At 50.8% G+C, this 14,979-nt stretch overlaps 1 protein-coding gene across 6 annotated transcripts in view; it reads right to left on the minus strand.

Moving 5' to 3' along the window:
• Window positions 1-2,171: 2,171 nt before the first annotated feature.
• The window catches only part of RNFT2 (ring finger protein, transmembrane 2), a 71,401-nt gene continuing 58,593 nt past the window's right edge, over window positions 2,172-14,979 (minus strand). For 5 of the 6 annotated variants that reach the window (XM_060193024.1, XM_007528753.3, XM_016190567.2 and 2 more), the window contains 3 exons: window positions 13,587-13,652; window positions 13,374-13,475; window positions 6,024-6,468 (listed from right to left, as the gene is read on the minus strand). In XM_060193024.1, coding sequence (XP_060049007.1) covers window positions 6,334-6,468; window positions 13,374-13,475; window positions 13,587-13,652 — 303 coding nt within the window. In that variant the 3' untranslated portion in view covers window positions 6,024-6,333. Of the gene's footprint in view, window positions 4,288-6,023; window positions 6,469-13,373; window positions 13,476-13,586; window positions 13,653-14,979 lie in introns of those variants that run through there. The other variant, XM_060193022.1, reaches the window with a different exon arrangement.

Here is a 14,979-nt window from a genome sequence, read left to right on the forward strand (position 1 = left end):
CCCAAAAGCTTAAGTAGTTGCTCTGGGGACAAACTACTGTGTGTCTGTCCCCAGTCTACAGCCGGAGAGCTTTGGGGAAGCAGACGTTCTCTGCTGGGCTCCATAAGCTGGTGGAACAAAAGTATAGCCCTTCTAGAGGCCATCATCACTCCACAGGGGCTCCAACTGCCTGAAAAATCAAGCTGTCTCAAGGGAAAACAAAATTGAGGGAGGAAAAGGGCTGGGAGATAGCTCAGTAGGTAAAGCACATGCCTTTCCAAGCGTTTCCATGCCCAGCACCACAAGTGAGCACCCCAGACAGAACCTAGAGATCTCCATGAATGGGGGAGCAGTGTTTTAGTGCCACTCCCTTTCTCTCTCACTCTTCTATCCCCGTTGGGGTCTCTAAGTATAAATTAAACTTTTGGGATATGAGACTCTCAGTCCAACACCCAACTTCACATTAAAACAAAACAAAACAAAACAAAACAAAAAACAAACTGGGAGTCGGGTAGTAGCACATCGGGTTAAGCGCACGCGGTGCAAAGCCCAAGGACTGGCGTAAGGATCCCGGTTTGAGCCCCCGGCTCCCCACCTGTAGGGGAGTCGCTTGCTTCACAGGCAGTGAAGCAGGTCTGCAGGTGTCTACCTTTCTCTCCCCTCTCCGTCTTCCCCTCCTCTCCATTTCTCTCTGTCCTGTCCAACAACAATGACATCAATAGCAACAACAATAACTACAACAATAAAATAACAAGGGCAACAAAAGGGAATAAATAATAAAAACCAAGGGGTTGGGCAGTAGCACACTGGGTTAAGTGCACATAGTGCAAAGCGCAAGGACCAGCTCAAGGATCCCAGTTCTAGCCCTCAGCTCTCCACCTGCAGGGGGGTCACTTCACAAGCAGTAAAGCAGGTCTGCTGGTGTCTATCTTTCTCTCCCCCTCCTCTCTCCATTTCTCTCTGTCCTATCCAACAGCAACCACAACAACAATGAGAAAAGGATGGCCCCTAGGAGCAGTGGATTCATAGTGGAGGCACATTGCCCCAGAGATAACCCTGGAGACAAAAACAAAAAACAAACAAAAAGCCCAGAGGGAAGATAATATTGTTCTCCTCACCAGAATCCCTCAGTCTGACTGTAATTGAAGTCCACCCAGTTATACATACCAAATAATGTCTTTTTTTGTTTAATATTTGAGTTAGTTTTCAAATGGTTGTAATAAACAATATATATACATTGCCTCTAGGGTTATTGCTGGGGTACTGTGCCTACACTACTAATCCACTGTTCCTGGAGGCCATTTTTTCATTTTTATTGGGTAGGACAGAGAGAAACTGAGAGGGGAGGGGGAGATAGAGAGGGACAAAGATAGACACTTGCAGCCCTGCTTTGCCACTTGTGAAGCGACCCCCTTGCAGGTGGGGAGCCAGGGTTTCAAACCGGAATCCTTGTGCTTTGTACTATGTGTGCTTAATCTGGTGTGCCATTGCCCAGTCCCCAACAATTTCTTTCTTCAAATCAAGTAGTAACGTGTGTGTGTGTGTGTGTGTGTGTGTGTGTGTGTGTGTCCAGCCTCAAAATCCTGCTGAGTGGTATGAACTATCACCCAATGCTGTCGGCCTACAATGCAAATGCCTATCATATCTGGCATGCAGATGAACCCTGCCAGAACCAAGACCCTATGTCCTGGGTTCACACCACCTAGTCCCCAGAGGGGTCACTGTCCCACCCAGGGCCTTAGTACAAGTTCTCTGTTCATCTTATGCCTTAGTGTGCTTGGTGGTACCTAATACCTGTTGGGGTCTCCTCAAAGGAGAGCTTGAGTGAACCCCCCCACACACACACACACTTAAACCAAAGTGGAGGACTGAATGTGTCAGATTACAAGTTTCAGGGTGGAGCAAACTCAGATGCCACTAGAGTTCTGTGTCCCCTCCCCTCCACTAGAAGGTCCAGCTTCTGTAGTTGCTACTCAGCTGAAGCCTCCCCCCAGCCCCTTTTCTCTCACACCGCGCCCTCTTCATCCTTAGCATCTCCTGTGAGCCCTTCACAACCTTGTGCCAGGCTCCGCTGTGGGGGAAAAGTTCAGTTCAGATGGTCCCCCAATGCGTGGGCAACATTAGTGAGTTTGTGTTCTAACAGCCCCATCAGGCTGCAGAGGGTGAATGGAGGCTCAGGACCACAGACACAGTGATGTGCAGATGATGTTTATTAGCAGAAGGGTTCTGGGGAGAGCTGAAAGACACCAAAGGCAACTCTGTTGGGGCCCCAAAGTTCTTTTTTAAATTTTTTAAATATTTATTTCCTTTTTTGTTGCCCTTGTTTTATTGTTGTAGTTATTATTGTTGTTGTTATTGATGTCGTCACTGTTGGATAGGACAGAGAGACATGGAGAGAGGAGGGGAAGGCAGAGAGGGGAAGAGAGAGTTAGACACCTGCAGACCTGCTTCACCGCCTGTGAAGTGACTCTCCTGCAGGTGGGGAGCCCAGGGCTCAAACCCAGATCCTTATGCCAGTCCTTGCATTTGCGCCACCTGCGCTTAACCCGCTGCGCTACCGCCAGACTCGCTGGCCACCAGAGTTCTAAGGGAATCAGAGTCATGTTGTCTCTCCTTCTTCAAACCCCTCCCCCACCTTAGCTTCCTGTCCCCACACCCCAGTGTTTCTCACTTGGTCACATGCTTGTTCTACCCAGCCCCAAAGGTCACCTTTTGAGTCCCCCACATTCTCTGTGCTCATGACCTTTTCCCCATCAGAGGATCAAAATCTTCGTGGAACTCAGTCTGGGAATCACGAAATGTTCAGGGTAGGACTTTCCACTTGGTCCTCTCTTCATCCCGCTGGTGACAAAGATGCTTCAGGACTAAGACAGGGTGAAGAGAATGGCGTTCTTCTTTTCCAACGGAGACTCTTGGCTGCTTGTATATTCAGCTACCTGCTGGCCCTTCCCTTACACAGTTCCTCCCTGGGACTGAATTCAGCTCTCCTGACCCAAAGACAAACTCCAGGCATGGCGTTCCTCCAGAGAATAAGGTAGTGAGTAAATACAGTTCCAAACGAAGCCACCCCACCTGGCCTTGGGTGCCCCCACGCATGACTCTCTGGTGTCAGAAGGCTGCTTTTCTCAAGTCGACATGAGAACAGTAGGCAAAGTCACTGGTGTGTTCAACCAGTCATCCACATTGCCGGTTTCTCCCACTGGGCTTTGTCACCCTGAAAATGGCCACAGGGAGCTAAAGTGACTTCCCAAAGCCATGCAGAGCTAGGAGTTGGAATGCCAGCCCTGACTCCCAGCACTGCTGTCTGCTCTGTCACATGATGGCATGAAAGTTAAGTAGCCCTCCCCACCCCCACCCCAGGCCCCCTCCCTCAGCTCTGATTTCTCAGGCTTCTCTGACAGCATCTGCAGGCAGGGTAATCTCTCTGAGATAAACCAGCTACAAGAGCTCCCACCCAGTCCCCCTTCTCAGTTCTTCCTCAAGGTGGGGTGGGCAGAGCAGCTGGTGTGCATGCACATAGCCCTGTCCCCTCCGACTTGATTATCCCAGCAAGTCAGATTGTCATGGCCATCACCATGGTAACAGAGCTTGAAAGATGCCATGCTGCCCCACAAAGGAGGTCTTGCTGGGTAGCAGAAAAGAGCCAGGGACGTCAGGTGGAGGGAAAGGTCCTGATTTGGTGGCACACAGAGGCTGTGCCCTGGACCTACTGGGGAGGGGCCGGCAGGGGACACAGGCCGAGAGGAGGAAGCTGCAAAGCCCCCACCTGCCATTTCTCCTGGGCCCTCTCGCTAATCTGCCCACTAGTCACACAGACCGTTTTCTCTGTAATGTCATCCCCGCCAGGCTGCTGTGCTGTTGACAATGAGATAATCAGGTTGGGAGAAGGCTCGGGCAGGCGAGTTTCCAGAAGCTTTTACGTGACCACCCAGGCCCTCTCCCAGATTTCCAAGCAGGACAGGTTCCTGTGCTGTCATGGAGACGGGCAGCTCTGTTGTCAAGATTACACAAACGGTGATGGCGACCGTCTCTAAGCCAGTGCCCTGGCTGGTGGAAAAATCCCTAACATGGATGGTTCCTTTTGCTCTGAGGGCTCCCCTGGGAGAGAAGGCTGTGTCCACAGGAGCTGTTGGTGAGCCTGAGACTTGAGTGAACAAGAGAAGACTAGAGGGAGGAGGAGGAGGAAGGGGATGGAGGTGGGTGTGGAGAACCTTGATCGTGGGTCTTTCATGCCTTGATCCTGAGAGCCCAGGACGATAGCAGTGTGACGGCCCAAGACCTTTCATACTGGGTCTACCTGCAAGTGGACTTCGGGGACCAGTACTCACTGTTAGCATCTTCAAGCACATCAAAATCACCTCATGAGTCAAAGGAAGAAAACAAAAAGTCATATGACCTGGAAAGCTGTGCAGGCGCAGGGCACAAGACTTGCACTCGTGAGGTCCTCTCGTCCAATCCCTGGCCCCATATGCCAACGTGGTGCTCTGGTCTCTCTCTAGCATATGAGTAAATCTTTCACAGTAACAACCAACCAACAAGCCACATCTGTCGGGTCTGAGCAGTGGGTCTGCATGGCGGTTACAACTTGGAAAGTGAAGGCTCCAAAGCAGCCGGGTCCAAGCTGGTGATTCAGCCGCTATAGCCAGTAGGGTGACCTGGGAGAATGAACCCTTGAGGCTCTGCACCTTGGTTTCCTCCTTGTCTAGAAGCTCTGGGAAGGCTTATCCGAGCAGGTTGCACAAGGCCAGGTCTGGCTCACACTCCCTGGGTGCTAGCTACCCTGAGTCATTCATAGGGGAGGGCCCAGCATTTATACTCACACTGAGTCCCAGCAATCCACATCTACCCAGCCTCCATGGTGTGGGGCAGGGCTGTGATCACTAGGCCCTGCCCAGTCTGCAGCCTGCATTGCCTCAAACCAACCCAGGGGCAGACAGAGCTCCAACCACTCACCTCAGCAGGTAGAGGACTTCCCTGGCATGTGTGAGGTGCCAGGCTTGATCTCTAACACCACATTGCCATAGAAAGGCCTCTGATCTCTCTTAATATATATATATATATATATTAGGACAATGACTAGAAGTCACATGTAGAATCTAGAGAACTGATACACCTGAGCTTGCAAATAAAACACAAATAAAAACGGGATCAAGCAAACTGTTTCTAAGACTTTGTGAGAACTCTGGCGGCCATGCGGTTATCTCTAGGAGATGTGAGGGTGGGGACACAGAACTTTGGTGGCAGGTGTGATGTGGAGCTATTCCTGTAACCTTACAGTCTTGTATTGTATCTATTAATCAAAAATAAAAAATGAGAAACGGGGGGGCTGGGCTGTGGCTCACCCGGTTATGTGCACATAGTACCAACTGCAAAAACAAGTGCAAGGAGCCGGGTTTGAGCACCCGCTCTCCAGCTGCAGGGAGTGAAGCAGGTCTGCGGGTGTCTCTCTCTCTCTCCCTCTCTATCTCCCCACCCCCTCTCAATTTCTCTCTGTCCTATCTAATAAAATGGGAAAAAATGGCCACCTGGAGCAGTGAATTCGTAGTGCCAGTGCCGAGCCCCGGAGATAACCCTGGAGGCAAAAAAGGGGGGTGAGGGGAGGAGAGGGGGACCAGGTGAGGAGATAGCTCACCTGGTAGCATGTGTGCCACACCATGGGTTAGGACCTGGGTCCGAGTCCCAGCTCTACTTGGGAGCACCACAGATGGGACATACGGGAGCTCCATGGAGCAGTGTAGTCTGTCTCTTCCTCTCTCTCTCTCTCTCTGTTTCTGTCTTTCTATCTCTCTCCCTCTTTTTCCCTCCTTCCCTCTCTCTAAATAAAAAGTTGGGCATGGGAGTTCACTCAGCTACACTGTGATGACACAAGGCCCTGAGTTCATTCCCCAGTGCTGCATGAAAAGGTTTTTTTTAGGTATTAATAGGTTGGGGAAATAATTTGTGGATTTGCCTTGCCTGAGATTCCTAGTTTGATTCCTGGCACTGCAAGTACCAGAGTGATGTCTGTCTCTCTCTCTCTCTCTCTCTCTCTGTCTGTCTGTCTCTCTCTCTCGTGTGAAATCCACTCTCATATGTAATCAATAACATATATCCCCCAAGAATATAAATAGCCAGCAAGGTGGGACTTGTCTGTCGAAGGTTCCTTCAGCAAAAGGGAGGTGGGTGGGTAGGAGACTGGTGGGGCAAGGGGTCTGCACAGAGAGGCAGAGGGAAGGGAGGAGCTGTGGGGAACACAGGATGGGGGGTGCCTTGAGAGAGACAGGAAGAAAGGGAGGCTGGTTTCCCAGAAGTTCCAGGCTAGAGGTGCTGACTGTGTGAGCATCTGTCTGTCTCCAGGTGAGCTGGTCTTCGGTCCTAATACACCTGGAAGTGTGCAGAGGTGGCCCCGTCCTTCCAGCAGCGTAGCGCGTCCACGGTGACCGCGCGGCAGAGCGGGCAGGTGCGCTCACGGTCCAGCCAGAGGCAGAGGCACTCCTCACAGAACACGTGCTGCAGGACAGGAAGCGGGTGGTGGTGGGGGGGGGGACAATACCCCACTGTGTCGCCTTGGTCCTCTGAGGAGGCTGGGCACACAGGCGGGGGGCAGGGTCACAGACAGGATGGACAATGTCTGTCGTTGTGAGACTGGAGCTCCAGTTGGGAATTAGATGAGAGGTGGCACAGTGGATAAAGCAGTGTACTGTAAGGCATGAGTTCAACCCCCAGCACCGCATGTGCCAGAGAGATGCCCTGGGGCACTCTTTCTGTCTGTCTGTCTCTCATAAATAAATACATATTTTTAAAAATTAAAATTAATTAATTTTTACCAGAACATTGTTCATTTCTGGCTTATGGTGGTGCAGGGGATTGAACCTGGGACGTTGGAGTCTCAGGCATGAGAGTCTGTTTGCATAACCATTATGCTATCTACCCTCCGCCCAAATAAATAAATCTTGAAAGAACAAACATGTAGGGCCAGGCGGTAGTGGCCCCGGTTGAGCACACACTTTCCCATGCACAAGGACCCAGGTTCAAGCCCCTAGTTTCCACCTGCAGGAAGGAAGCTTCCCAAGCAGTGAAGCAGGACTGCAGGTGTCTCTCTGTTTCCCCTGCCCCTCTCAATTTCTCTGTTTCTATCAAAAAAAGAAAAGAAGAGAGAGACAAAGGAAGGAAGGAAAATTGGAAGGAAGGGAGGGAGGGAGGAAGGGGAGCAAGTAATTAAGCAGCTCTGGGCCTGCTCTTTCCGAGGGCAGTCTCCTCCCTGGAGAGTAAGGCAGGGCAGGATCTGGTGCTAGATGAAGAGATTCAAAGGACGAGGACACAGCCCACTTCCATGCTTTGCTAGGAGAGGCTCTGATGCCAGCTGGCTGTTAGCTGGAGAAGGGATGAACCCTGCAGGGAGAGGGACAGCAGGGGCTGGGAGGTGCAGGAGCTGGTGGGCTTGTGGGCAGTGGACTGGACCCTGGCTGGACCTCCTACAGCAGAAAGTAGGGAAAGGAGTCTTTGAGTTGGAGGCTCACCCGCTTTCATCCCAAGATCATCCAGCCCCCCAGGTCTAGCCCAGAGGTTCAGAGTTAGGCTCTCTGAGACCACCCTTCTCTGTGAAGCAGCGACCAGCCCCCTCCCCAGGTGTCTGCAAGGGTGAAATGGCTGAGTGATAATAATCCCTTCAGGTGTGAGGAGGCCACAAGCAAGGCATTAACGGGGCTACCTTCCTCTTGCTCTTTCCTGTGTTCCTAGCACTCAGGTCCAGACACGGAATCTCACAGGGACTGAGAACTGGAGGGCACTTTGCTCACCAGCCACGCCATGAGTTTTCTCTTTGGAAAGGAGGACTCCTGAAATAAGCCATGTTTTTCTGACCTTGTGTTCCCAAGAGCCTTTTCCTGGCCCCGGCAGCAGTGCGGGAAGCATGTCCTCGAGGCCTGGGAGGACCCAGTGGGTGTGCTAATGCCCAGCACCTCAGTGTCCTCTGTCTGGCTTTAGCCACCAAGCTGCTACCCAGCCTCAGCTTCTTGGAGGTATTGGGGTGGTGGTGGTGGTGACACTCTGAGCTTAATTTGATGACCCTTTGAGGGGTCTTTTCATTCTCTTTCTGTTGCTCTACTTATAGATCCAGCCACCACTCACTCAGGTATTATCTATCCCTCCATCCAGTCTCCCATCTTCCACCCTAATCACCCAGCCATCTGTCCATCCACCCTGTTCCCACACATCTAATCCCATCCATCCATTTATCTCATTCCATCCACCCACTCATCCATCTAATTTCATCTCTTCATCATTCATCTACCCTGTCCCATCCATTTAGTATCTACTGAGTCAGAACTATGACTTTCCTGCTAAACAATCAAATATGGTTGCCCTTTTCGAGATGCTCACTACGTGGTGAAGAGGAGTCGGGCCTCACACAACCCATTGTCCAACCAAACAGGTAGGTAGCAACTGGGACAAGTGCCATCAGAGAGATACACAGGGCTCTAAGAGGCCACACAGCCAGGAGCAGAGAGCAGTGTGGAGAAGCAGTCAGGGCAGCATTAGGGAGGCAGTGAGGCCTGACTCGCCCACTCACTTGTCTATCCATTCAGTGCGTGAGCAAGTTAAGGAGGCCCCGGCTCCCACGGGAAGACATGTCTGCATTCTAGGCCTGGCTCAGGGCAGCAGTGCAAGACTGAGGCCCATGCCAGGCCTTTCTGGACTGGTGGGAGTCAGCTGTGGGTCCTGGGACAAGAGGGCTATGTGCAGCCCCCCGCCCAAGCACTCTAACCCAGCAAAGACCAGTGCTGGGGAGGAAGAAGAAAGACTTTCACCTTGACGTGGTTGACTCACCACTGCAACTGAGCAGGAAGTACAGCAGCTCTGGAGCACAGGGCTGGCAGCACTCATAAGTAAGGGAAGGCAAACGGGAACTGCACTGAGACAGTGCTCGCCACCTCTCAGCTTAGCAAAGCTCCTAAAAGGCTCCAGATCACAGGACAGTGTCCCGGGACACGTCACTCCCAGCGCTGGGAGCTGAACAGATACGGTCTGGGCAGAGGACGATCTGGCAACGGCTGTGAGCCTGCTGCACCTCTGACCCGGCATTTCCACCACGAGGAGCGTGCCCTGTGTAGAGCGTGAGGCAGACAGGCTGAGACGGGATCAATGTGGTTAATCAACAGGATGGGCCCAGACGGGGGGCGAGACATCCCTGCTTCTGCTATTTCCTGACAGTCATATTCATCAGAACAGAAGATTCTATGTCTAGAATGGCTAGAGAAGTTGATCTGCCCGAACACAAGACAGTGTGTGAATCGGGCAGTCGCTTCGCTCTCCTTTTCTTTGTTTTCCATCAGAATCACTGATGTGCTTAGTATCTGTACACTCCACTGCTCCCCACAGTCTTTTTTGTCTTTTTTCTTTTCTTTTAGATAGAGGGTAAGAGACAGAGAGGGAAAGAGAGATGAGGAAAGACAACATAGCACTGTTCCACCGCTCGTGAAGCTTCCCCTCTGCAAGTGCTCCGACACGGTGACTGGGGACTCACACTCCGGTTCTCATGAATGGCAGTGTGTACACTCTGCTGGGTGAGTCATCTCCCAGCCCCAAATCAGGACAAAGGCTTAAGACAGAACTTCAGATTAGAAGGAAAGAGGTGGGGGTGCAGTGGGTTAATGCACACGGCACCAAGTGTAAGAGCCGGCGTAAGGATCCCGATTCGAGCCCCCGGCTCCCTACCTGTGGGGGGGGGAGGGGTCGCCTCATAAGAGGCGAAGCAGGTCTGCAGGTGTCTATCTTTCTCTCCCCGTTTCTGTCTTCCCTTCCTCTCTTGACTTCTCTCTGTCTTATCCAACTACAGGGGCAACAAAATGGAAAAATACGGCCTACAGGAGCAGTGGTGAACCCCAGAGATAAACCTAGAGCTCCCCCCAAAAGGAAAGAGGTGAATGCAGCTTAGTTTTTTTTTGAAAAACATATGTTTATTTGTGTATATATGCATATATGTGTGTGTGTGTGTGTGTGTGTGTGTGTAACTCTACAAGGCATCTCTAGAAAGACACAAAGAAAACAGCAGACCGGGTTGGCTGTGTGGGTGGTAGGGGGTTGGGGAGCCCTGTTACCATTTTCTTTTTTACATCTTTAAAGCATTTTTAAAGAAGGCTTTATGTGTTAGAATATATATATTTTTTGCCTCCAGGGTTATCACTGGGGCTCGATGCCTGCACTATGAATCCACTGCTCCTGGAGGCTATTTTTTCCCTTTTATTGTCCTTGTTGTTTATTGTATTTGTTATTATTGTTATTATTGCTGACACTGTTGAAAAATCAAGAGAAAGACACCTGCAGACCTGCTTTACCGCCTATGAGGCAACCCCCCTGTACGTGGGGAGCCAGGGTCTCGAACTGGGATCCTTATGCCGGTCCTTGGTGCTTCACGCCATGTACGCTTAACCTGCTGTGTTACCCGGCCCCGGAATAATTTTTTAAAGGTTTATTTATTTATGATAGAGAGAACCAGAGCATCACTCTGGCATATTTGATACCAGGAAAGCAACTCGGGACCTCGTGCTTGAGAGTGGAGTGCTCTAGCCACTGTGCCACCTCCTGGGGTACACACATTTTAGACCTCCAGCAAAGCTGTAGAGATAACATGCAACATGTCCACATGCCCTTCCCCAGTCTCAGTCCTCCTCAACACGATCGTCTCGCATTGCCATGGCACCTCTGTCAGCCTTAGCGCCGAGACCCTTGCAGGCATGTTCTTGTTAACTCCAGACTTTGTCCTCATTTCACCACAATGGTCCTCTTCATCATGGCCTTTCTTGGGCCCAGGACCCAGCCCTTGTCCTGCACGTAACTGTCATAGGCCAACTTTTTCAGAAAGAAGGAGAGACAGAGATAGGAAGACAGAAAGAGAGGGAAGATCCCCCCAGTGCAGTGGGGGCCAGGCTCTGGGATTTCCTTTTTCTAGGTAGAAGGTGAGAGAGAGGGAGACACAGAGACACAGAGAGAAGGAGACACCACAGCACTCTACCACCCCTGAAACTTCCTCTTTGCATGGTGCTCCCATGTGGAGGTGGGGGCAGGTAATGGCAGTGAGGGGGCTTGAACCTGGGTTATCATGGATAGTAAAGTGTGTGTTCTGTTGAGTGAATCTCTGCTGCCATCCACCCTTGGCTATTGAATTTTGTCCCTCCCTCCCTCCCTTCCTTCCTTCCTTCCTTCCTTCCTTCCTTCCTTCCCTCCCTCCCTCCCTCCCTTCCCTCTTTCCTTCCATTTTAGGCAGTGCTCTAAGTAAGCTATTTTTCCAGCTCATTCTTTACCTTTCTAAAATCAGAGAGAGGGGAAAATACCAACGAGAAAACAGGAGAGGGAGACTCACAGCACAGCTCCACCACTGAGAAGCACCCTCTGGTGCTTGCTATTCCTGGAGCTCCCCTGTGGTGCCTGGGCTTGAACCCAGGACCTCATACATGGGAAGGCATGTGCTCTGTCCCCTGAGCCATCTCCTACCACCCCCCTTTGGATTATATTCTGAATTTTCAAATTAAATAAGAAAAACATATGTCCTAAAACAATCCATACATAAAACATAAAAGACACTGCCGGTGCCAGAAGAGTGCCTGTCTTCCCACCCCTGAGGGCGATGTGGGGTACGTGTGCAGGGAGGCCATAGCTTCCCCACTTCTGCTAGTCTGCAGCCTCTGCCTCCTTCCAGCAAGCCTTCCCACCCACCCCCCTGGGATGCCACTGCCTGACTCTCCTAACACAGTACTTCTCACTGCCTGCCTGTCTCTCAGCTATTTCTATATGTGCCTGACTCCCTGGTGAGGCCCGAGAGGAGGGGAGGGGCCTGCGTGCCTCTGCTGCCCCTCCCCAGAGTCCCATGTGACGCTCTGACTCAGACACATCTGCAGAATCGACATCTTTGCTGCTCATACCAGGAGGGGAAGGGAGGGGAAGAGGGGCAGGGGAGGACAAGGCCAGGAGAGGGAGGAAGGACATATTCAGGGAGTTAGAAGGGACTGGCCAGTGCTAACTGCTCTGGGTTGCTGACCCACGACTAATCACGGAGACGGATGGCTATACTAATGATGGCGACAATAACAGTGATGATAACAGCTACCGTATGGCTGAATCATTCAAGCGTAGCTCTTTCCAAAGAGGATCCTCAAAGGCATCATCATTGCTCCATGATACAGGGGGATGATTCCCAGGTCTGTTTTGTTTGTTTGTTGCTGGTGGGGATTCCCTGAGACTTCATGCCTGTGTGATCTCACTGCTCTCAGTGGGCGTTTTTGCCTCTTTCAATCATAGGTAGAGACAGAGAAGAGAGAGAGAGACAGAAAAGAGAGACAAACTCAGGACTGGGAGATGGTTCACTGATAGATCACATACCTTGCTGTGTGGGGGGCCTAGGGACTAAGTCTCAGCACCACACAGGAGCACCACGGCTAGGTACTAGGAGGTGCTATGGACAGTGCAGTAGTATTGTGGTGTCTCTTCTCTTTGGGTGTCTTTCCCCCTTCTCCCTCTCTCTCTTATAAAAGAAAGAAAAAAAGGAAGGAAAAACTGGGTCAGAGAGACTGCTGAGTGATATTCTGCTGCATGAGAACCTAGACTTACTCTGCATGAGAAAAAGAGAAAGAAAGAAAGAAAGGAAGAAAGAAAGAAAGAAAGAACGAAAGAATGGATGAAAGAAAGAGAAGGGCAGGGCAGGGAAGGAATGGAAATCTAGATTCAGGGAAGGGGACTGACCTGGCTGGGACTCATGCTTAGAACATGGCTCCGGGTCTTCTGACACTACGCATCACACAGACTTTAATTTTCTCTTCTTTTAAGTTTTTTTTTTTTTTTTAATTGCCACCAGGGTTATCACTGAGGCTCAGTGCCTACACAATGACTCCACCACTCCTGTGGTCATTTTTCCTTCCCCCCGCTCCTTTCTTTTTTATTAAATAGGACAGAGAGAAATTGAGAAAAGAGGGGGAGAGGGAGAGAGAGAAGGAGAGGGAGAGGGAGAGGGGGAGGGAGGGAGGGAGAGAGGGGGAGAGAGAGAGGGGGAGGGAGGGAGGGAGGGGGGGAGAGAGAGAGAGAGAGAGAGAGAGAGAAATACCCGCAGACCTGCTTCACCATGTATGAAAATTCTCCCCCATTGGTGGTGAGTGTGGTTTGAACCCAAGTCCTTAGCATAGAAAGTGTGCGCTCAGCCTGATGTGCCACTGTCCAGCCTTGAACCTTCCTTTTCTACATTTCACCCATGAGGCTCAGGGAGGGGAGGCAACCTGCCGGAAGGGTCCCAGCCAACACGCCTGAGGAGGCAGCGCCTGAGGTGAAGCCGGCTTGACTCCTCCAGGTTTGACCCCTGAGAGCTAGGACGAGCCCAGCCTTGGCCTATGGGCACCCCTGCCCCCCAACCCTCCAGCCTGGCTCACCTGGCACATGAGGATCAGGGGCTCTCGGAACTCCGCCTGGCAGATGGCACAGATGTCCCCGGCTTCCGCGCACTGCTGCCCCGTGGCCCGGACGCCATAGTTCTACTTACGGAAGGGGGAGATAGACAGAGCTGTAAGCTGTCGTGGGGGTGCTGGGGCGGGGTGGGGGGGGGGACTTGTGACTGTGGGCAGGTCCCTCCCAAGCCCACTCACCTGAGAGCTGCACAGGAGCTTCAGGGCCTTTCGCACCCCGCCCACTCGGCCACAGATGTCGAAAGACTGAAAGATGACAGGGAGGAAAGGCTGGAGAGACTCCTCCTCAAGCCACCTCACTGGTCCCCTTGTCTTTGAAGGTTTTTAAGGGACCTCCTGCCATTGTATTTATTTCTTTAAATATTTACTTACTGAACAGAGTCAGAGAGAAATTGGGAGGGAGAGAGAGAGAGAGAGGGATTGACAAAGAGAAACACCAGCAGCCCTGCTTCCTCATTTCTCATTTTTTTTTTACCCCACCTCCAAGTGGGGACCAGGGGCTTGAAGCTGTGTCCTTGTGTACTGTAACTTGTGCATTCTATTGGGTGTACCACCACCCAGTCTCCCCCTCAGTTTATTTTATTTTTATTTTAAAAATTATTTAAAATATTTTAAGTATTTTATTATTATTTTTTTGCCACCAGAGCTATTGCTAGGGCTCTTTCTGCATGGCTCCACTGTTCCTAGAGGCCAATTAATTTTTTTATTAAATGTTTAAAACTTTTTTTCTTTATCTATTGGATAGAGACAGTCAGAAATTGAGAGCGGAGGGGTACACAGAGAGGGAGACAGAGAGACACCGGTAGCACTGCTTCCCTCTTTGCAAAGTTTCCCCCTGTAGTTGGGGACCAGGGGCTCAAACCTTGGTCCTTGTGCATGGTAAGGTGTGCTCAACCAGGTGCGTCACCACTTGGTCCCTGTCTAGAGGCCAATTTAAAAGATATATTCTGGGGGGTCAGGTGCAGCGGATTAAGCACACATGGCACGAAGTGCAAGGACCAGCATAAGGATCCTGGTTGGAGCCCCCAGCTCTCCATCTGCAGGGGAGTCACTTCACAGGCGGTGAAGCAGGTCTGCAGGTGTCTATCTTTCTCTTCCCCTCCTCTCTCCATTTATCCCTGTCTTATCCAACAACAATGATATCAATAACAACAATAATAATAACTACAACAATAAAACAAGGGCAACAAAAGGAAATAAATGTTTTAAATGTTTTTTAAATCTTAAAAAAATTTTAAAAAGAATAGGGTAAAAAAGAAAAAAATATATTCTGTTAATTTTATTTTAATGAGAGAGAGCAAGATACACACACACACACACACACACACACACACACACACACACAAGCACGGCTCAGCTTTGGCTTACAGTGCTGCCAGGGATTGAACCTGGAACCTTAGAGCCCCAGGCATGAAACCTGTTGCTTAACTGTTATGCCATCTCCCCAGCCCCCTAGTGGCCAATTCCCCCCACCTTCTTTGATAGAAGATAAGAGACAGAGAGGGAGAGAGAGAAAGAGGAGGATAGAGACTTCTGTAGCATTGCTCTACTCCTCATGAACTTTCCCTCCAGG

Source organism: Erinaceus europaeus, chromosome 6 (assembly GCF_950295315.1).
Source record: "Erinaceus europaeus chromosome 6, mEriEur2.1, whole genome shotgun sequence".
Taxonomy (NCBI): domain Eukaryota; kingdom Metazoa; phylum Chordata; class Mammalia; order Eulipotyphla; family Erinaceidae; genus Erinaceus; species Erinaceus europaeus.